Consider the following 21,464-nt stretch of genomic DNA (forward strand, 5'->3'; position numbering starts at 1 on the left):
TCTCCATCAGTGTTGTACTGTCATTAGAGTAAGAAAATGTGATTTAAAAAAATCACTTAGTGGTCAGATGCATGATTCTGAAGCAACTAGTCCATTCACCTTCATCACTACCACCACCTCTTGTCTCTCAGACTAAAGACTTAATCCAAGGTAACCCCAGGATGGCCCTGCTCACTGAGCAACGGTCACTCCTTTACCTTCCCAGCTCTTCCTTCTCCCTCTTCTCTCTTTCCTCCTTCTCTCTCTGCTCTCGGGCCAGCCGCCTCTTCTCAGCTAGCAGCCTCGTGGCCTCTTCTGGGTCGGTGGTGCCTGCGGAGGTCTTGGGAGAAGCGGCGGCAGTCACAGTGTATGGCGAGGCTGGGGCTGACGCTGGGCCTGGGGCTGGGGCTGACGCTGGGGCTGGGACCGGCGCTGGAGCGGGGGCCGATGCTGGGGCTGGGGCTGAAGCAGCTGTACAAACAGGTACAGGGAGAAAACCAGTTGGAAACAAAACCCAAAGAACAAAACAAAAACTAGCATTCCCCACACCCCAGGCCTAGAATTCATCATTATAAAAGAAAAGGGAATGTTTATTACTGTGTGTTCTCACGGTTTCACTGTATTCTATTTGTAACCAAGCAACAGATAACAAAAAGGTGCATGTGTAAGTGAGACATCCAACAAAGCTGACACTCTGTCACCAAGTCTTATTTTTATACAAGTTAATCAGTTAACAACATATATCAAATGTGTACTCAGTATAGAGCCTCACTTTAGGTTCTGTGGGAAGTTATACTCTGAGCAAAAAGAAGATGAGATCTTCCATTTGTCTTTCATTACACTTAAAAAATTCCTTCTCTTTAGTGACTATTCATTACTAGTGGACCAAAGCCTTTCTGTGACCATCCTCAGCGTCCTTGCCATGAGCCCAGATTCAGGCTGGGAAGATGACACCCGATGAAGATGAAGAAGTCCCTTTTTGTCTACCTAGAGCTGTCTCCAGGTCTGAGATAGGAGGAGTCAAGGGCCTCTTCAGGAGCCAGCACTCGTATTCCTTACCCATTTGGGCCTCTGTGGTCTGTCCTGATGCCAAGATGCAAGATGGCAGTACAAGTCCTTTGACCTTATCCACATTCAGGAAATGGCCTAGAGAGCCACTCTACGTGTCCAGGAGTCCCACCTAGATGCTGCGCTGGGAGGTGTGATCTCTGGTATTCTAAACCCTCCTTTCAAGATTAACGCATTTTTCTTTGCCCCCAGGACACTTTTTGGCCTTTCTCTCCTCTCTCTTTCCATGCAAACAAATACTGGACTCTTCTACTGTCTAACAACACTGTCACTTGTCTTGAATTATCTATTCTTTCTCTGTCCCTGCCCACATCTTCAAATTAAGTCTCAAGGAGAAAACTTTTGAATGAAGACAGTTTTCAACAAAAAATATTGAACTCCTAGTTCCAGGTGATTCTAAACTTCTAAAAAGCATCTGGTTTAGCCTGGCAGAGATGAGATCCACTGGGTCTTTTGGAACGAAATCTGACCTCTGTCAAGCACCATAGGCTAGCCGGTGGTCCTTCAACTCCACTATGCACAAGATAACTGGCCATTCTGCATTTTATCTGACAATTCTGCATAGGAATTGACTGATGAGCTTAGTGTCTTTCAGAGTCCCTTGATCCACGACATACCTGGATTCAGTAGGTCTAAGACAGGGCCAGGGCTCTGTACTTTGAAACATTACAGAAGTGGTAAATTAAAACTATTTCCATAAACTCTTTGAAGATCTTTACTCTAAGAGGGCGAGACTAATCCCATTCATTGGAGTATGAGTTGAACGTAGTCCCTTGCTTCTAATGAACAGAATCTGAAGACATTGTGACTTCTGTGTGTATGACTTCTGAGACTAGGCATAAAGGATGTGGCTTCCTCGTGAAGCTCTCTCTCAGATCACACTCTCTGGGGGAAGCCAGCAAGCAAGTCCAGCAGACAGACTGAGGACATCAAGCAACCGTATGGAGAGGTTCATGTGCCATGAAATGGAGCTCAGCCATGTGTGTGCATCATCTTCCAACAACCCAGCTAAGCTGCTTCCAAACTCCTGACCCAAGGATCTGTGTGATATAACTATTATAATAAGCTGCAAAGTTTTAGGCTGATTTGTTACACAGCAGTGACTAATACAAGCAATCCTGAGGCAGGTGCTCTGAACACCACATTTTGTGAAAAACTGGACTCGGTCAATAAAAGTAATCATAAGTCAGACCTGAATTAATATGCTGTGGCTCCAGCGATAGGCTTTTGATTGGTTATTTCTTTCTTTATACGTAAGAAAATCGCACGGAGGAAAAGTTCCCCAAGTTAACCTTGGAGTAAAATTTCTAAGTCCCCCAAGAAGAGCAAACAACCCACACTTCATCACAAGGCAACAGAATCTTACCAGGAGCAGCCTCCGGCTCGGCAGGTGTCCCCTCTTCAACTGTGGCTTCTTCCACCTTCACTAAAGGTGTTCTGCCCTTAAGTGATGGCTCATTGGCAACATTCTGGGGTTCCTTCTCGGGGTCTTTCCTCTCAGGTTCCACTCTGACTTCTCTCTTGACAGGACGGATGTTGCCAGGGGATGGGGGCCGGACCTGAGCAGGGGCATCTTTGACTGATCCGAGAGGCAAGGAGGAGGTTGGCCTGGGTGTGCCAGGCAGATGAGGAAAGGATCTGGATGGCAGCCTGGGCAACACGCAGCAGAAAGAGAATGGGAGCCATCAGAACAGGCTTTGCCAGACCCTTCCTTTCTCCTCCTCTACCACGGGGACTACCATGTGAACGCCAGCACCAGTAAGGAAAAGAAACGAAGATACTGAGCTGGTGTATTTGTTTTTTATGCGGCAAACACAGAAATATTCACTTTAGAGACTCATTCCCATTTCCTTTTTCCTTTCTTACAAGGAAAAATGTTAGTCCCGAAGTCAATGCTAAACAGCATGGAGAGAATGAATAGTTTGCTTTCAGAGAACAGAGGCTACAAATTCTTCCACGTGGGGCAACCCAGCCAACCTCTTAAATTTCGCTTACCAAAGTCGGGAGGGAGCTGGTGATCTTGCTTTGGGATGAGAAGGAGATAGCGCTCTCCGAATGCCAGACGTGGGATGGAACGGTAGGTTTTCTCTGTCCCTCTCTCTTTTATAGCCCTAAGTTCGGAGACACACAATAGTTAGATTTTGCTATGAGTGGGACAGTCCCATTCACAGTATTCGATAGTGGAGATGCAACCCATTGAGTGACTTTTTGGAAAATTTCCAGCCTTTGTCATTTATATCCATTCCACTCTCACAAAAAGCCCTTGTTAGCTCAAAACCTGAATCTTATAACTGAATTAACACCATCTGACACTAATAATAAAGTTCTGGATGTCTGATCTTGAGTTAAATTTGTTAAAAAAAAATACACTTATACTCTTAGAAAGCACCTATACTTACTTTGTGTCTACAATCACCTGGGGCAAAATCTCTCATTGTCTTGTTTAACCCACACAAATATCAAAATAAAAGTCACTTTCATTTCCCCCTTGCCCTCATTTTAATTCTTCAGCATTTTTCTTCCTATGTTGGAAAATACCATACTCAGCCTTTTTTAAATTTATGTGTCTGCTACATCAGACTTAATTCATTTTTTCCCTTTATACTGATACTATATAAATAATTCCTTTCTAGGGGGCGCCTGGGTGGCTCAGTCGTTAAGCATCTGCCTTCGGCTCGGGTCATGGTCCCAGGGTCCTGGGATGGAGCCCCGCATCAGGCTCCCTGCTCCACGGGAAGCCTGCTTCTCCCTCTCCCTCTGTCCCTGCTTGTGTTCCCTCTCTCGCTGTGTCTCTCTCTGTCAAATAAATAAAATCTTTAAAAGAATAATAATAATTCCTTTTTCACCTAATGGTCTTTGAAGGAAGAGTCAGGTTTAAGGTGAAGCATTTTAGCTATTTTCAATCTTCTTTAGGGATAAAACTGAAATGGGAGAGTGGGTCAAAACATCATTCCTTTTCTAACTGCATACTAGAAATTTAGCCAGGGAGGTGATACCTTTTCCAAGTCAAAATGAGCAAACGGGAACCCAGAGTGTTTGGTAATCTATAGTCAACCAAGACAAAAAGACAAAAACAAAAACAACAAACAACAACAACAACAAAAACCGCACAGAGCAAGGAAGACTCATTCTAAGTATCTAAAACGTGCCAACAGTGTCCTGGGATGGGACTGGATACTCTCTGGAAGCACCTGTGTGAGCACCTGTCAGTACCTTACTCTGTGGGACCCTTGCAGGAAAGCAGACTGTGAGAGGCCAAGAGAAGGGACAGAACTTTATCTATTTTATCTAGCCGCAGGGCCAAGAAGCTGGTAGTGTACCCTTTCTCTCTCCTTTCTGCCTGGTGTGAGCATCAACTCCCTTCTACCTTCCTTCCCCTCCACCCCCCACCCCCCCAGCCTTGTTCCCCTTCAGTGTCCCTTGTAATTGCTTCTCTCCACTTCCCTTAGTAGCATCCTAGTGGATGGACTGGGCTAGAGGTGCGGGGAAAACAGGAGTATCAAATAATACTCAGCGTCTTCCCAGAATTTCTAAATAGAACAAACGAAGACTGGGGCAGGAAAGAGCATTATAAGATGTGTGTCAGTTCTCTGTCACTTGTGGCTGCATGACCAGCCTTTGCTCCCATTTCTGGTCCCAGAAGGTGGGAGGTGGGGCCTCAGAATGCAGCTATTGTCCCTGGTGACAGAAGTGGCAGCCAGCATAGGGGACACTTCTGGGCGCGATACTGGGGGCAATTATGTCTCTGGCATATCAGTGCCAGAGCGGAAGCCCGGGGCTCTTCCCAAGGGAAGATGGGCTTAAGCACCTCAAGTAGCTTTTTTTTTCCTTTCTCTCAAAACATTTTACTTTGGCTGAAGTCAAATTCAGGAGACATCTGAATGGGAAAATAAGTCAGGAAGGGCAATTTGTGAAGTGGAGGACAGAGGGATGAATCTCATCATCTGTGTCTTGACAAGACAGGCATCGAGGGAAAGAACCTACAAAGAACTGTATAATCCTTCCTTTTGGATTAAAAAAAAAAAAGTTAAAGTGCTATTGAACCAATTCTTTCTTTCCTAAAACTGCCCTCCCTTTATAATCACCTTAAAGGGGTAGGGAAACAGGCACAGAGGTTTAGAAAAATGTTCGGGACTTGAGACGACATCCTCAGGCAGGTAGATGGTTTTACCCTCTTAGTGTTTTTAGGTGTCTTTTCACTGGTCTTGTCACCCAATCACCTATTTGGGTACCACACATGTAAAGGCATTCTTCATTCTCCCCCCTGATCTGAGTTAATAGTCAGTGGTCTGTACAATAATCTCTCCTATTAACATTTTCCACAAGGTTAACGGGAACACACACGGCAAGGTGCACATGTCAGTGGACACTGTACCAGCAGGACAAGGACTTTGATCTTAATCAGAGCTAGGTTTAGAATACAAATAACGTTCAAGAGAGACAATATAGACCGGTACTCCAAGGCCTGCTGTCCAACAGAACATTCTGTGATGACAGAAATGTTCTACATCTGTGCTGTCCAATAAGCTAGCCACTAGCCACATTTTGGTCATTTGAGTTTAGATCTAAATGAATTAAAATGAAATAAAACTGAAAAGAAAGTTATGAAAACATTTCTATTTATAATAGCATCAAAAAGAATTAAATCCTTAGGAATAAACTTAACCAAGAAGGCAGAAGACTCCTACACTGAACACTAAAAGACATTGCTAAAAGAAATGAAAACATAAACGGGAAGACATTCTGTGTTCACAGACTAGAAGACTTATTGTTAAAATGCTGATACTATCCAAAAGGATCTACAGAGTCAAAACCACCCTATCAAAATCCAGTATCATTTTTTGCAGAAATAGAAAAATCTGTCCTAAAGTCATATGGAACTTCAAGGGACCCTGAATAGACAAAACAATCTTGAAAACAAAGAACAAAGTTGGAGGTCTCCCACTTCCTGATTTCAATATTACAAAGCTACAGTAATCAAAACAGTGTGGTACTGACATAAAGAGAGACATGGAGACCAACGGAGTCAAGAGCCCAGAAATAAATCCTTATGTACATGGTCAAAGGATCCTCAATAAGGGTGCCAAGACCACTCAGCGGGGAAAAAAGACAGTCTCTTCAATAAATGGTGCTGGGAAAACTGGATATCCACATGCCAAAGAATGTAGTTGGACGCTCACCTTACACCGTATACAAAAACTAACTCAAAATGGATTAAAGACCTAAATTTAATGCTTAAAACTATAAAATTCCTGCAAAAAAATGGGGGAAGCTTCATGATGCTGGATTTGTAATCAAGGATTTCTTGGATATGACACCAAAAGCACAGGCAATAAAAGCAAAAATAGGGGCGCCTGGGTGGCTCAGTCGTTAAGCGTCTGCCTTCAGCTCAGGTCATGGTCCCAGGGTCCTGGGATCGAGCCCCGCATCGGGGTCCCTGCTCAGCGGGAAGCCTGCTTCTCCATCTCCCACTCCCCCTGCTTGTGTTCCTGCTCTTGCTATCTCTCTCTCTGTCAAATAAATAAATAAATAAAATCTTTAAAAAAAAAAAAAAGCAAAAATAGACAAACGGACTGCATCAAACTTAAAAACTCCTGTGCATCAAAGGATTCAATCAAAAGAGTAAGAAAGTCAACTACAGAATAAGAGAAATACTTGCAAATCATATATCTGATAAGAGATTAATATCCAGAAAATGTAATATCCAGAATATGTACATATCCTACAATGCAACACAAAAATTAAAATTAAAGATTAAAACAAATTAAAGAATAAGATTAAAAAATGAGCAAAGGACTTGAATAGATATTTCTCCAAAAGAGATGTGTGAATGGCCAACAAACATATAAAAAGATGTTCAACATCACTGATCATTAGAGAAATGCAAATCAAAATTGCAATGAGCGAGCACCTCACACCATTAGGATGGCCACTATAAAATAAACAAAAACCCAGAAAATAACAAGTGTTGGTGAAGGTGTGGAAGAAGTGGAACCCCTCTATACTGTTGGTGGGAATGCAAGTAAAATGGTGCATTTGCTATGGAGAACAGTATGGCAGTCCCTCAAAATATTAGAAAGAAAATTACCACAAAATCCAGCAATCCCACTTCTGGGTATATATCCCAAAGGACTGAAGGCAGGATCTTGAAGAGATATTTGCTACCCGTGTATACAGCAGGACTATTCATAGTGCTATTCATATTCAAGAGGCAGAAGCACCTCAAATGTCCACCAGCAGACGGATGGATTCACAAAATGTGGCATATGTGTACGTGTGTGTTCGTGTGTATATGCATACATACATACAATGGAATATTATTAGCCTTTAAAAGGACAGAAATCCTGTCACATGCTACAGCATGGACAGACAGACCTTAAGGACATTATGCAAAGTGAAATAAGCCAATCACAAAAGGACAAATGCCGTATGATGCCATTTATAGGATGTATCTAAAGTAGTCAAATTCAAAGAAACAGAAAGTAAAATGGTGGGTTGCCAGGGGGTGGGAGAGGAGGAAATGGGGAGTTGTTGTTCAGTGGGGATAGTTTCAGTTTTGCAGGATTTAATTAGTTCTGGGGACAGGCTGCACAACAATGTGAATATACGTAACACTACCGAAATGTACACTTAGAAATAGTTAAGATGGTAAATTTTGTTACATGTTTTTTTACTATAGTTAAACATTTTTTAAAAAGGAAATTAAATTGAAAATTCTGTTTGTCATTCTCACTAGCCACTTTTCAAGTGCTCCATGACCACAGGTCGCTGGTGGCTCAACTGAATTCCACAGGGCAGCTCTGGGGTATAAAAGACTTGTGAGTCACTTCTGGAAATAGGTATTTGCCTAAATATTTGGTAAAGAGGTGAAAAGATGACCAATAAATCAAATACAGGACAAGGGAGGCATCAAAAAAAATTAAAATGGGTAAGAAAGTGGAGCTTCTGAATCATGTGATGACAAATCCCTCCTCTTTAATCTGTTGACCAAGGGTCAGCTCTCATCCTTTCCTCCTGGTGTGTTAGGTTGTGTTTTTATCCACAACAAGATGCTTTTCCTTTGCTAAGTGTTTCTCCCTCTTCAGTAAGTCCCCAACCTTTGGGGGCAAAGCTCTTCTAACTATTGCTTTTTATCCACAGCTAGGCTCTCTGAATCTCATGTGCTAATGATGAACAACTACCCAGCCATCAAAGGTAGTTTCACCTCCAAGCTTCACTTGCAAGACCTCCTTGCGGGGGCCGGAGGTCTGGCTCAATCAGGAATTAAACACTGATTCCTGAAAGCCTGGGGCTTGGAAGAAAACTGCCGAGAGGCAAGGCCATCAAGCTCTCACAATCCTCAAATTATTCTCAAACTAAGCAAAATCCTTTTATGTGTCCACCAGCTTTATAAATCCCAACACTCTGGGAAGTTAAGATTAAAAAAAAAATTGTTCAGCCTTTCATTAAACAGGTCGTGGTATTCCCATGCGAGAGAGGCAATGAGATCTTCTGGTTGACTGGGGAATCCTTTAAGAGAAGACCACACAACCGTATCTACTTCTTTCAACAGATACTAAATAACACACAGTTTGAGGAAGAAAGACTCTTAGAGACACACAAGTTACCTCATTCATTTATGGCATGAAATTAATTATAGGTGAAAACTCATGTTAGCTCAGCCACCTTGCCAGTAATTACAAGTACAAATTATATTCTTTGCTTGCAAAATTTGAGTCTATAACACAGCCCAGGTGCCTTTCAAAAATTCGTTACCTAGCAAATCACTAGTGTTTTCAAAATACTTTGTTCCTATATTGTAGGATTTGGGCCTTGACAGGGATTAGCTAAGCAGACAAAAATTCTTTATTTTGCTTTTTGGTGAACCACAGTCAGAGTTCAGCCAGCTCCTGGATATGGTTTAATAAAATGCAGAGGCAGCCGCGGAGGCCCACACCCCCTTCTGGGGCTGTCTGACTTGCAAACAGGAAAAAGTGTGCTGGCCTGGCCTTTAGTCGTACACAGGCCCCCATATGGTACTTCAACTGCACGCACGCCCTTGAATGGAGAATAGTTTTCATCCTCAAATTCACATTTTTATGGGGAGCCCAACTCCCCAGTGGAGAGGACGCGTGGGGACACCACCCACGTGTGGCACCTCCCACTCTGACACCCCCACGGCAGCCGGGGCTGGTGTCCACCCTGCACAGAAACAGCACAGACCCGCCTGGCCGCTCCCGCCGGCTACTCACCGCGGTGCCGTGAGCCGTCCTTCTTCGCGCCGAGCCCTCCGGTGGCGTTACCAAGAATTTTGGCCGATCCATCAGATTTCTAGAGTGTGCAGCTTTGGAGGGCATGATGTTGATGGGGCTGCAAGATGCTGAACGAGGACAAATGGGGATAACTAGGGTGTAGGTGATTGTTTTACACACAAGAGTGCCAGAAGAGCGGTTGAAGGAAAGCCAAAAGCGGGTTCAGGAAAAGGAGCAAAGCAGAGATAGAGAGAAAAGTGGGGAGAAGAAGTTATTACCTAAAGGTGTCCAGAACCATCATATTCCAACTCTCCTCACAGTCCTATCAGTTTACGGTGTGTCCAAAAAGAAGCCATGTCCAAGTGAAAAATCTAGACTATGTGAGTTCTTTGGCTATTTAAATAGTGATGAAAGATACAGATGTAGCCTAATAATTAAGGAAAGCAATGGGCTTCTATTCCTATGAACTGATGGTTCTGGTAGAACACTACATTAGTGATAGATCATTTTTATATAAGGACTGTTTATAATCAGATTTTTCCTAATTAGCTTTAAGATGGGACAGAAGGTGGAGAGACAGGAAGTAAGCAAGCAGGCAAGCAAGATTGACGCCACCTATTTCAGGAGTAAGGTTCAACAGCCACTAGAAAAAAAGCAACGGGATTTTTACAATGTTAAACAACCAAGTCTTACTAGGTGTTACAGGATAACTAATAATTTCCAGAAACAAATTCTGTAAATGTTTTGTCTATTTAAAGCCAAATCAGATGCATGCCTTCTGGGTTTTCCCAAAAAGCCAAGGCATTTGATGGTTTATTAACAAGCAGTAGAAGGTATGGGGAGATGAGATGTAATCATTTCAAATGCTGAATAGAACATACATATGTTAGAACTGCCAAAAATAAAGTTGAATCGTGAATAGCTTTTACTGTTTTACTCAGGTTGGGATTTTTTAAAAAAATCAGTTTCTGACTATTCACCTTCACAGGAACATTGTCATTAACCAAGTGATTCTGGGCAAAAAATGGGTTTAAGGAAGTTCATATACCACTACACACAAAAAAGTGTGGGTTCTAAGGTTCCAAGGTTCATTTTTCAGATCTCGCCCAGAAATCTTATCCTCCAGCAAAAAAAAAAAAAAAAAAAAAATTAGACAAGTAAACATGACTCCTAGAGGAGAATACTATGTGCTTGGATGATTTTATAAAATGACTTTATGTACCTACTGCCATTGTAGCAAACTTTTAAAAAGACCATTATTTCAGCTAAGTATAATAGTATTTACTAATAAATTAAAAACTTAAAACTTCACAAGGAAAATTAAGAATTTTGGAATTATAGAGTTAAAAATGTTATTTTGGTTTCATTTACAGACAGAAAGTTGATCAGATTGCTTATTTATTTACGTGCTCTCTTATTAAATGATTTGCATTATCTTCTGGTATCGCTAAATGGTCAAGGCAGGGAATGGACTGGATATTGCATTCTCTTTTCCAATCCTCTGAAAACAGAACTATTGCTTCAGGATAAACTAAAACATTTTGCATTCCCCCTCAGTCCTCCTTAAAAGAATATGTGTATCTTAACTTGGGAGTTCACATAAACTTTGCTTCAGACCTTAATGGTGAAGGAAGATTCCTTTTTTTGTGAGAAAGGAGAACCTAGTCTCATTTAGCTTCTTGTGATCACAGGGGAAACTATTTGAAAATAACCCTTTTCAAGCACCACAACAAAGCATTTGCATTTCCCAGACACGAAAGAGTTCAATAATGCAATACTCTTCAAGCCAATCAAATGCATTTAAAGAATAAGATCCTGGCACAAGGTACTTCTGTGGGATTAATGACCAGGAAAGGCACTGACCGCCCAGGGCACAGCCAGAGGCCATTTACCTTGCTCCAGAATCAAGAAACTCTAGACTACAGCCCTGCTCTGAGGCCTGGGTCTGACAGGAAAAAGGAAACACAGAAATAGGAGTTCATTGTCCTCCAGTGGAAAATCATTTCAAGAGTATCTAGGGAGCATTTCCTGAGATGATCATGGGTCTAAGCCAGTCTCATCACCCCTTTGGTTCATTCTTTATTACAGCGCTGAGGTAATATTAAGCAAAGGGAGAAAATATCCTTAAATCTATTGAATGCAGTTTGTACAAAAATCCTCAAATTTAATTGTTCAAGGAACATTGTCTGGCTAAAACGAACACTGTAAATTCTAAGGACATTACGTTTCACGGAATGGGTTGTTGTTGTGAACAGCAACTACTGAAAACCTGAAACCTTTAATCATTTACTGGAATTATCTTGCCCTTCTTTTTTTTTTTTTATCTTGCCCTTCTTAGGGTAAGAGCAATAATATACAGTATTTTGATTTTCCCAGAGTGCTCTTGGTATCCCAAAGTAGTTCTACTAAACATGAAGATTCTTCTATGGAGTGTCCAGTAGAAAGTCTTCTATAATTAATCTCTATTTCCTTCTACTCTTGGTAACAAGTGTGCATTAACTTAACTTGTTCAAGATCTTCTAAATGAACGATATATGAAAAGTGCAGAGAAAAGATAATGTAGTACAGGTGGCTGGAGTATAGCACAGAGAATAGAAAATTTATAAAATAATCATATTAATAACATTTATTGAGGGCCTACTATGTGCAGGTACTAGTCTAAACATTTTATATGTATCAACTCTTTTAACCCTGAGCCGTAATAATCACATGTATTTTAAATGTATTTTTAAAAAAATGGGCGTGGAGGGGCGCCTGGCTGGCTCAGTCATTAAGCGTCTGGCTTTGGCTCAGGTCATGATCCCAGGGTCCTGGGATCAAGCCCCGCATCGGGCTCCCTGCGCAGCGGGAAGCCTGCTTCTCCCTCTCCCATTTCCTCTGCTTATGTTCCCTCTCTCGCTGTGTCTCTCTGTCAAATAAATAAATAAAATCTTAAAAAAAAAAAAAAGGGGGCACGGAGAAGTCGACCCAAAGCAGTGGCCACAAATGAGAGGTAGGAGACTCTTGCAAATTTCAAGTGCTCTTACTGCGTGTTCTGGGAGTTTGCAATCACCAAACACCCTAGGGGTAAGGATGGCTGTTTTGATCTGCTCTTTAACCCTGCTCTGGATGTAGGTCATCCTCTTGCCAATGGCAACCAGATATAAGATGAACTCAAGAGACAACAGTAAAATGGAAAGACAAGGAAGAATAATCGTGGAGAGCAGATGGAAAAAGGAAAAGAGATGAATACAGTGTTTCTGACAAGATAAACATAAGGGATGTTTACATATATAATTTCAAATGGAAAAAAATTAAAACAGTAGTTTTGGTTCATTAAATATAAGCTGTATCAATGCAACAATAAGGTAACAATGATCTAAGGAATGTATTAATGAGAGCGACAACTCAAGTAAAGGCCTATGCATTGCTTCACTGTAAAATTACAGAAATGTATCTATTTGTGAAAAGGAGAATGGGAAAGATGCAAAGTAAAGAACAGCCAGTTAGCAGGTAAAAAGCACCCTGATTGATTACAACAGTGAAGAGAGAATGTGGGAAGATGGGCCGGCAGAGTGGGTGGAGAATGAGCGAATGATGTTGTAAAGGACTGGAGGAGAAGCGAAAAGAATTGACACAAGTTAGTGGTGACAGAAAAAGCAAAGACAGACACTTCTTCAGCTGCGAGGCAGTCATTCAGTATGAAACAACATACGAGGTTGAGATTCCAAAGCATGAGAGCCCTAAATTATTTAGATCCTATGAAACAGGACTAAAAGCAATGTTACAGTTTCTTCAATTAGCTGGACTTGTGGAAAAACTTTCATGACTTGTGTAAGAGCATGACATTCCCAGACAGAAAGTAAACTATCTTGAAATTAGTTGTACTTTCTCCCCTGGAAAAATCTCAGATGCGACGTGACAGCTGACAGGAGAGTTCCTTCACAGAAAACACAAAACGCTGTGGTCCAGCTAATTGAATGCACAACTGTACACAGAGCATCACTCCAGGCACTGAGGGAGGAGGGGGGAAGCACGTTTAAGACCCAGTCCACCAATCAGAATTCTAAGTGGCTCTGGTATAAGTCACTTAGTGTCACCGCACTTGGTTTCCACAAGCAGGTGGTAGGAATGTCTGCACTTGGTTTTTCGACTGCCTCCTGGGGGTATTGTGAGAATTAGGGTTGTTATTAGCTCACTGGACACCAGAGATGAAAAAAAATCATAAAACCACCAAGAATGATTTGCAAAGAGGGCTAATGAACATGAAGAAACTTGCAGAGACAAAGTATTTTTAAAGGGAACTTTATGAAGAGGCTATGTAATTTCCCAAGTGCTAAGACAAGGGCTGCTAGGCTGCTTACAGAGATATACCTCTTGTGCCCAGAGATATTTGGGAAAAACCAAATCAATTCACCACAAAAGAGATGTTGCCAAAAGCTGAAGATGTATCTTTCTTTCCAGCTAGATCTAGGCTCTACACTAACTTCTCATTAAACTAATTGGCTCATTCGGGCAAGCTTTGCATTTCAAAAACATAGAGGAGTTATAACTAATTATAATAACCAGTACTTGGCACATTCTCCATATTTTCAAAGTATGTAACAAAGAAGAAGACTGTAATTAGCCTTCTCCACAGCTCTTAGAGATTTGAGAGGGTACTAATTCCTAGATTACATACGAAAGCCTGGCGTAGGCAGAAGTTGCTAGCCCAAGCCACATCGTGAAACTCTTGCTTAAATCGACCTGGGCTTTGATTTTAGTCTCAAGTCCATCTATCATCAGTATTAAATATTAAATCATGTCTACCTCTGATGGTCTGCTCAGATGCAGGGGCAGAGAGAAAGGCGGGAAGGGGTAGGTTTTTCTGGTGACGTTACAAACACACAGAAGCATCTGAAGCCATCTGATCACAAGGAGGGGCATCCTTTGTCTGCCTGGCATCTGGTGTCCAGATAAGATGCGAAGAGGAAACAGTACCAGGAGCGTGAAACCAACACCAACAGACATTTCCAAAGCCACTGCACCCAGGGAAAGAGAAGCAAACACAATGGGGAAGCCTGAGACATAATTAGATGGACCGGGGTGGCTCAGGTGTGCTTTAAAAGGAGGACTTTACCTCACCAAGAAAGTTGCACTTTGACCGTTTTACCTGTATCTCCAGACAAGGCTGCTGTGCTTTTACTTCTGGCCAGGAACGAATGTGTGGGCGTCAGCAGTCTGTTAACAACGCTGCTCTCCCATGGGCTGAGCTGCAGGCGGCGAGCTAGACGTCACCACATAAGCAAGATGTTAGAGGAATTCTTTCCGGCGGGGGGAGCAGGGGCAAAAGCATCATACTTATTGCTTCCATATGCCAGGCCTTCAAGAGACGAGGCTCTCCAGGGAGGACAGCAGGAATAGGGTCTGGGAGACGGGAACTCTGCCCAGAGAAGGAGCTATTTCATAACGTTGCCTTTCTTCAAGATGTTAAGTTTGTGACGGGCTCTATGTTAGTTTTATGGATGCAGATCTTGCTACCCCCCTTCTTTAGGAGTGAACAGGTAACAAAACAGAGATAGCAACGTCACCGTCAGGTTTGGCATGTAGTTGTACCTATCTGCCCTCATCAGGATGGACAGGGGACTAACGGCACACACCCCAGCCAAGGGGCTTCCTAAGTATCCTGTATAATCAACTCCAACACAGGCTTTGGCAGCGTAACGCAAGACTGCATTTCTATATAAATGCAGACAGAAAGGGTCTCCATTACATTTTGCTAGATGTCCCTGAACTGCTACTTCGTCAACTGGGGGGAAATTAGATCTAATAAAAGGAAAGAGGGCTCATATAAAGTTCTGTCTGGGATTTCCTTTTGACTTTTCCACTCGGCAAGCCAGGTTCCTTCAGGTCCCTGTTTGGCAACAACATAAACATTTTGGTGGAGGATAAGGGTAAAGCTGAAGCAAGACGAAATGAAACAAAAACCAAAATCCAATATAAACTTAATGTGAGAATTTACTAGTGGGTGTGTGAAGATTCCAGAAAATAAATTTAGAATAATGCAGTGAATATAGTCCCAAACTGTACTGGGGCTTGGTGGCAAGACCACTGTTAGGAAATGCATGCTAATTATAAATTAATGACTTCACTTATATTGTTAGCTTCCAGTGGTGGCCTATGAAAATATAGAAGGTACTTTCCAAAAATATCAGGGAAGAAGCTTGCAAAATCCTAAAAGTATCATTAAAGTAAGGTAACCATACATCTCTATTTCAGGGCACACTCCCAAGTCACTGATAAAAGTCTTTAAAACTGTCTAAACCTGACAAGGCCAGTTCTGTTCTGTATCATAAACAGCAGGTGCAAATCCTCTTGCCTCTGGAGCGATTGTTCTCTCAATAACCTTTTATATGTTGTATTTTAAGGAATGACATTTAAACTCTAAAAAACTAGTTTTAGTTAACAGAAGTTATCTGATATTAAATGTTGGTATAGGAAATATCTGCTCCTATTTGAAAGGAACTACCAACCTCCAGTAATTACCTTAATTACCTGACTTTATTTTTTTAAAAGTGGTTATTTTGATCAAGGCTGTGGTGAATTTAAGAATTAGTGAATTATTAGATTTTCTGTTATTAGGAGAGTCTTCAGAGTTAAATCTTATCTGACAGTCGTAAATGGAAGAATTATATAAATATGTATATGTTGTATATATACAATTATACATATATAATAGAGTAACAGTTACACGGCAGAATGACAGCGGAACAAGGGCTGTTATACACTATAATATGGAAGTGTGTGTATGTGAGCACCAACAATGGAATTGAGTGTAAACTACAAGTAGAATACAGTCACACAAGAAAACCAGTGGGGAGGAGTGAGGAGGATGAAATGAAAATCTTCAACAGAACTCTATTTTTTCAAGTAGATGAGAAGGGGAAGAACAGAGGAATGCTTCCTTTCCTTGATAAACTCTGTGGGATGACTGGCTCACAACTGCAGAGATGGTTTACCATTGAGAAGACAGGTCTTTTCTTTTCCCCTGGATTAAGAAGTTCATTAACTTTATTTCTGTGAGTCTTTAAAGCATCAACCCAAGAATTCGCCTCAAATGAAGATTCAAACCCCTCTTTGACTTGTTAGTTTAAAGCAAATCCAAAGAGATTTGTTTTACAGATGTAACAGCGTGAATGAAAGATTTTGCCAGAAGGAACATGTTTCCGCTTCTGCGTTCATTACTATGCCCTGAACGAGAGAGAGAGATCTCTTTCAGAAGATAACTTTTTAGTAAAGGTTAGGACAGGAGAGTTACTTTATTGTCCCCACCACCACCACCTAGAGGCGCCTGATTTTAAGATGACAAGCCTCTGAAGGAAGAGATATTAATTCTCGTGAAACAATATTTAGGATTGATCCTACTTAATCACTTAAAAATGAGATATTGATGATTCCTATAACAGACCATCTGGACCAGGGGAGGCACACAAATATTATAGATATCTGCACTACCCCAATCTTCCATACGCAGGAAATCACTGTTCAGTTTCCGATGGGTGCCATGCAAAAATCAGGCAAGTGTTGCCAGATCCTGGTAGTTCACGAGAAGTAGGAAACCCAAATGTTGTAGGAGAGATTCGATTTTTAGAATGATGGCAGTGAATTCAAATTAAAACAAGAACAAAAAACCCTGTTCCAGTCAAACAGAACCTGCCTGTGATCTAGATTCTAGGGAAATATGTATGGACTAATTTTAAGCAAACGGTAGGCAATTTCATTTCTTGCTTTTTTTTTTTTTGAAATCCTTACCCTTCCTTGAGAAAAATGTGGATAAGTAGGTAGCTTAAGAATATTAAGAAACACACATTTTTAATGCAAAAATTTCCAGTGGTAAAATTCTCTCTATTGCAGCAATTATAAAAATCTTTGGTAATCAGAGGTTTCTTTTAACTCAGGTCATTTTTTCAGTCTGTGTGACACTATATTCAAGTGTGATAATCAAAATATTTAAAAACAAGTAGGGAAGAGGCACAGAGCTAATGGATGCCATGCATTAGCTCTGGAGGACTTGGGGAAGCACAGCTTGGGGAAGTGGGTATTTACCAACTGGTATGGAAATATTTCAGTATTTTTAATAACCAGGAGAGCATTCTGGCTGAATGTCAACCTTGATCGCATCAGAGCCTCAATTTAAGATCAGCTTGAAGGTCTGTGCTATAGGGCTGAGAAAGCTCAGACAATCTAGTAAATGGTGTACACCCTTTAATAGATTTGTCTGTAAAAGCCTCTAATTTAATAATACGATAAGAATGCTTCCTAATTTAATGAAGCATAACCAACTTTTAAAAATAGATAGCAGAGGGCGCCTGGGTGGCTCAGTCGTTAAGCGTCTGCCTTCGGCTCAGGTCATGATCCCAGGGTCCTGGGATCGAGTCCCACATCGGGCTCCCTGCTCCGCGGGAAGCTTGCTTCTCCCTCTCCCAACTCCCCCTGCTTGTGTTCCTACTCTCGCTATGTCTCTCTCTGTCAAATAAATAAATAAAAAATCTTAAAAAAAAAAAAAAAGATAGCAGAAAAATATAAAGAGAGCAGAAAAGAAAATTAAGTTACTTAAATTTATAAATTAGAGAAGTTCAAATTCAGAAGAATTTCTATTCTCATTAAAAGGCCTAGCCCCCTCATGGTCCTACTGAAAGTTTTGTCTAACTTAAAAAAAAAAAAAAAAAAGCTTCCTGGACCACATGGGAGCTCCTGGATGAACTGAATCTTCCTTCGTGGCCAAACTTGACCTGGCCTATTGGATCCAGGAACTGGTGGTTCACAGTTCTTTTGACAAGGGGGCAGAGCAGCAGAACTCCCAAACTTAGTGCTCTTCCTCTGATCCTATTAGTCTAGCTTAGGATTTGATTTGATAGGCCCCATGATTCATGGGGCGGTTTCCTGGACCTGGCTGTTGAACTTCCCTTGATCCTTAACCTCACTCAAAGGAAGAACGTATAAAGTCAGGGTTGATCTAAGGAAGGTAAGAACTGAAGACACAGCGTAACAACAACACAGGTTGGGAGCTGGTGATCTCTGTGCTAGACCCTCTTCTCCAACAATTAGTTTGTAGGCTATTAAATCGGGTCTTTAACCTCTGCAATCATCTCTGGAACTCTGTTACCCCAACTGGAACAGATGAGCCATCCAATAAAACTCCCAGTTTTAAGATCCTATTAAGAATATCCAATCAGATATGATCAGGCAGAATCTTTTAAACAATCCTGTTGCTAGCTGACAAATCACTGTCATCCCATAGAAGGGTGGTAGGATATTGTTTGGTTTATTGCCCATCTACCCCAATTTCAGCTGTGGAACTACAAGAGGCAGTAAGGTCTGACTTCAAAGTATCGTAAAATCCCAATTGTAGTTTGTCTTAGACATAGGTTCACAAAAGTATAAAATTAAAGTGCTGAGTAAGTGATCAAATCCAAAGAAAAGATGAGTAGACAACTGTAAGAACAGCACTCATTTGCTATATTTTATACTAAGGGAATGAGTTTGAAAATAAAGGCTATTTATGAAAGGGATGTTAATTCATAATACTTTTCTCTAACATATAGAAGGCCCCTAATTTGACTACAAGTCTAATATTGATGATTTAGGCAAATTAGTTAAAAAAAAAAAAAGGAATGCTTTAGGTTAAAAGACAAGATTAGGAAATTGTTCAACATTTACTGCTTTAAGAGATTAGTTATTAGTTATAAAATAGCATCAACACGTATAATATTGTACATTACAATGACACAACTTTTACACAATACCAAATATATGAATACACATACACACAGAACATGCACACATTGAATTTTTTTTAAAGACTATAAACACTGAACATTTCCCAGTTTCTAATAAATCATTCAAAATAACCACAGTTTGTTACTTTTAGAGAGTATGTGTTTTTATATTGCACAGTAATTCTTTGGCTTTCTAACTTAAAATCACTTTAAGTTCTGTAAAACCATAGCTTATCTTAAAAACTTGATTTTTCCTTTTATGACATATAAATATGTAAAATAAAACTTTAATTTTATAAATAGCTCAACATTCATGTACTGTAAATCCATGGGATGAGTAAAACTCAAAATTCAAATAAAACATGATATTCTTGAAGTTAGGCCAAATCCCTTAAGAGCAAAATGAATGGACACCAAAAACCAATCACACACACACGCACAAGAGATGCAGTAAGCAAGGTTTGGTTAAATTAGAAATCAAATAGCAAAATGAAATCTACCAACATGAATCATTCAAGATTTTTTAGAAAGTCAAAGCTTGGAATTCCCAAAGTACAGATGAAAAGTCAAAGACAACATGATTGAAGTAAAATAAATGTTCGTAACAAAGATTATTTGCATGGTGGTGGTTAAGTGGGTGATTTCTGGAGCTGTAAACTCATTTACTAAAAAGTTGAGAAGCACCGCTTTCATCACTGCTAAATGCAACCATTCAGCCAAGTTCTAAAATGAGCAAGGTTCTTGTCGCAAGGGTAATGCTGCTCAGCCGTTTATTGCTTTTTTACTCTGAAGTTTTGTTCTTCCTATTTAAGAAACGTAGGGAAAGCAACTTCAGATGCTTATTTTTAGCTGTAAACATCCAGAAAAAAAAAAGCATTAAGTAAATAACAGAACACTTTTTTTTTTGTTTTCCTTTTGACTGTACCTCTATCTGGAGAATTTAGTAAAGTTGCAGATGAAGAGGAGAGCCGCTTGCTAATGACGGGATCAACATGTTTCGAAAGATTCATGGTGGAAACTGACCGCCTGTCTGGATCTAAAACAAATGGAGATAATGCTAATTGACAGCCAGCATGCAGGATTGCAATTTCCTAGTTCACTGAAGGAAGGAAAAACTAGGATTGGATGCTTTCAGCTCTATTACTAGATCTTATGTAATAGCACAGTTTTCTAAGTGGACATTTAAAGGTAACTTAAAGGTTAGAAATAAAATTCATATTTCTCATAGGATAAAATAAATATTTAGTACACCAGTTTGTCAGCCAGGGAAATTCAAGCATTTTGTTATAATACAACAGAAAGATGAAGACCAAGGCCAGTGGAGGGCAACTAAAATAATGGGGCAGACCGTACAGCAAAGAGGAGATTGTAAAAGTGGATGCCCTTAGAATTGCCCCCACTAGGAACAAGCGGGTAGAAATGGGGCTGGTGAAATAGAATGCAAACACTAGAAGAAAAAAAAAAAAGAACTCCAGGTTCTATGCATTGCTGCTACTTTTTCTTGTACAGTCATTTTACCCAGGGCATTAAAGTTCATTACAGAAAAACAGATTAAAAAGAAAGAAGAAAGACTAGGTGTGGAACGGATGGCCACTGTAGAATTTCCTTTTAAAAAGTCTACGAACTACCACACCTCTGCCTATAACACTGAGTTTTGGGTGGTTTACAAATATAGAATCGGCCCACAAATTTGCCCAACAAAACTGACGGCAATAGAAAGAACATCAGAATTCTTTAAGTTTATTAATAATAACTTAAATAATTCCTGTAGGTGAGTAATTTCATAGTAATTCTTAAAGTTCAGCGAGAAGATACACGGCAAAAACTAGCTCCATTAGTTTGCTGTCTGTACGGTGGAACCAAGCTGTAACCAGGCTCATTAGAATAGATCATGTTCCCTGAATAAAACTGCAAAGAATAAAAGTCTAAAAATCTCATTATATTTCTTTAGGAGGGCAAGTGGAGGTTCTGACCTACGACCAAAGTTAAAAGGGTTTTTGCCATATTTTGTTTTCTATTGTTAGCTTCTTCTAAAACTAAAAACAAAAAATAATCCTTGTGGTAGATGCCTTTAAAACCCAGTTCCCATCTGTCTAAGTAACACTGGTAGTCAAAAATTTTATAGTAAACGTCCCTCCATAGAATAACCATTTTTGGCCATTATTTACAGCGTATGGGGGATAAACAAGTCTTCTACCAACATCAGACATTCCTATTTCTACCATTTGTATGGTTGAAGCAACTCAATTATAAAACAAACAAACCCAGACATCAAGCCTGTGACGTCAGTTAACCCTTAACTGATAGGCTCTTGGGGTAATCCTGAAGATTTAGGATAAAATATCAAAAGGAACATCTTAATGATGAAATGTAAGGTCCAGGGGACACAAGGAAGGATAACAAAAGCCATTTCTGGATGATTGACAGCAATACATTTTCTGATCTTGTT

General features: G+C 40.4%; 1 protein-coding gene across 7 annotated transcripts in view; it reads right to left on the reverse strand.

The window, feature by feature from the left end:
- Window positions 1-21,464, reverse strand: part of MAP7 (microtubule associated protein 7) — a 171,748-nt gene that overhangs the window by 18,780 nt on the left and 131,504 nt on the right. For 5 of the 7 annotated variants that reach the window (XM_045865610.3, XM_054505563.2, XM_045865611.3 and 2 more), the window contains exons 6-11: window positions 19,941-20,051; window positions 14,410-14,523; window positions 9,279-9,406; window positions 3,043-3,158; window positions 2,414-2,697; window positions 198-450 (exon numbers count right to left, since the gene is read on the reverse strand). In XM_045865610.3, coding sequence (XP_045721566.1) covers window positions 198-450; window positions 2,414-2,697; window positions 3,043-3,158; window positions 9,279-9,406; window positions 14,410-14,523; window positions 19,941-20,051 — 1,006 coding nt within the window. The remainder of the gene's footprint in view (window positions 1-197; window positions 451-2,413; window positions 2,698-3,042; window positions 3,159-9,278; window positions 9,407-14,409; window positions 14,524-19,940; window positions 20,052-21,464) is intronic. The other 2 variants (XM_064598141.1, XM_054505564.2) reach the window with 2 other exon arrangements.

The sequence above is a fragment of the Mirounga angustirostris genome, unplaced genomic scaffold, assembly GCF_029215605.1.
Source record: "Mirounga angustirostris isolate CCGP_5_RB_7025 unplaced genomic scaffold, mMirAng1.0.hap1 SCAF_8, whole genome shotgun sequence".
NCBI lineage: Eukaryota > Metazoa > Chordata > Mammalia > Carnivora > Phocidae > Mirounga > Mirounga angustirostris.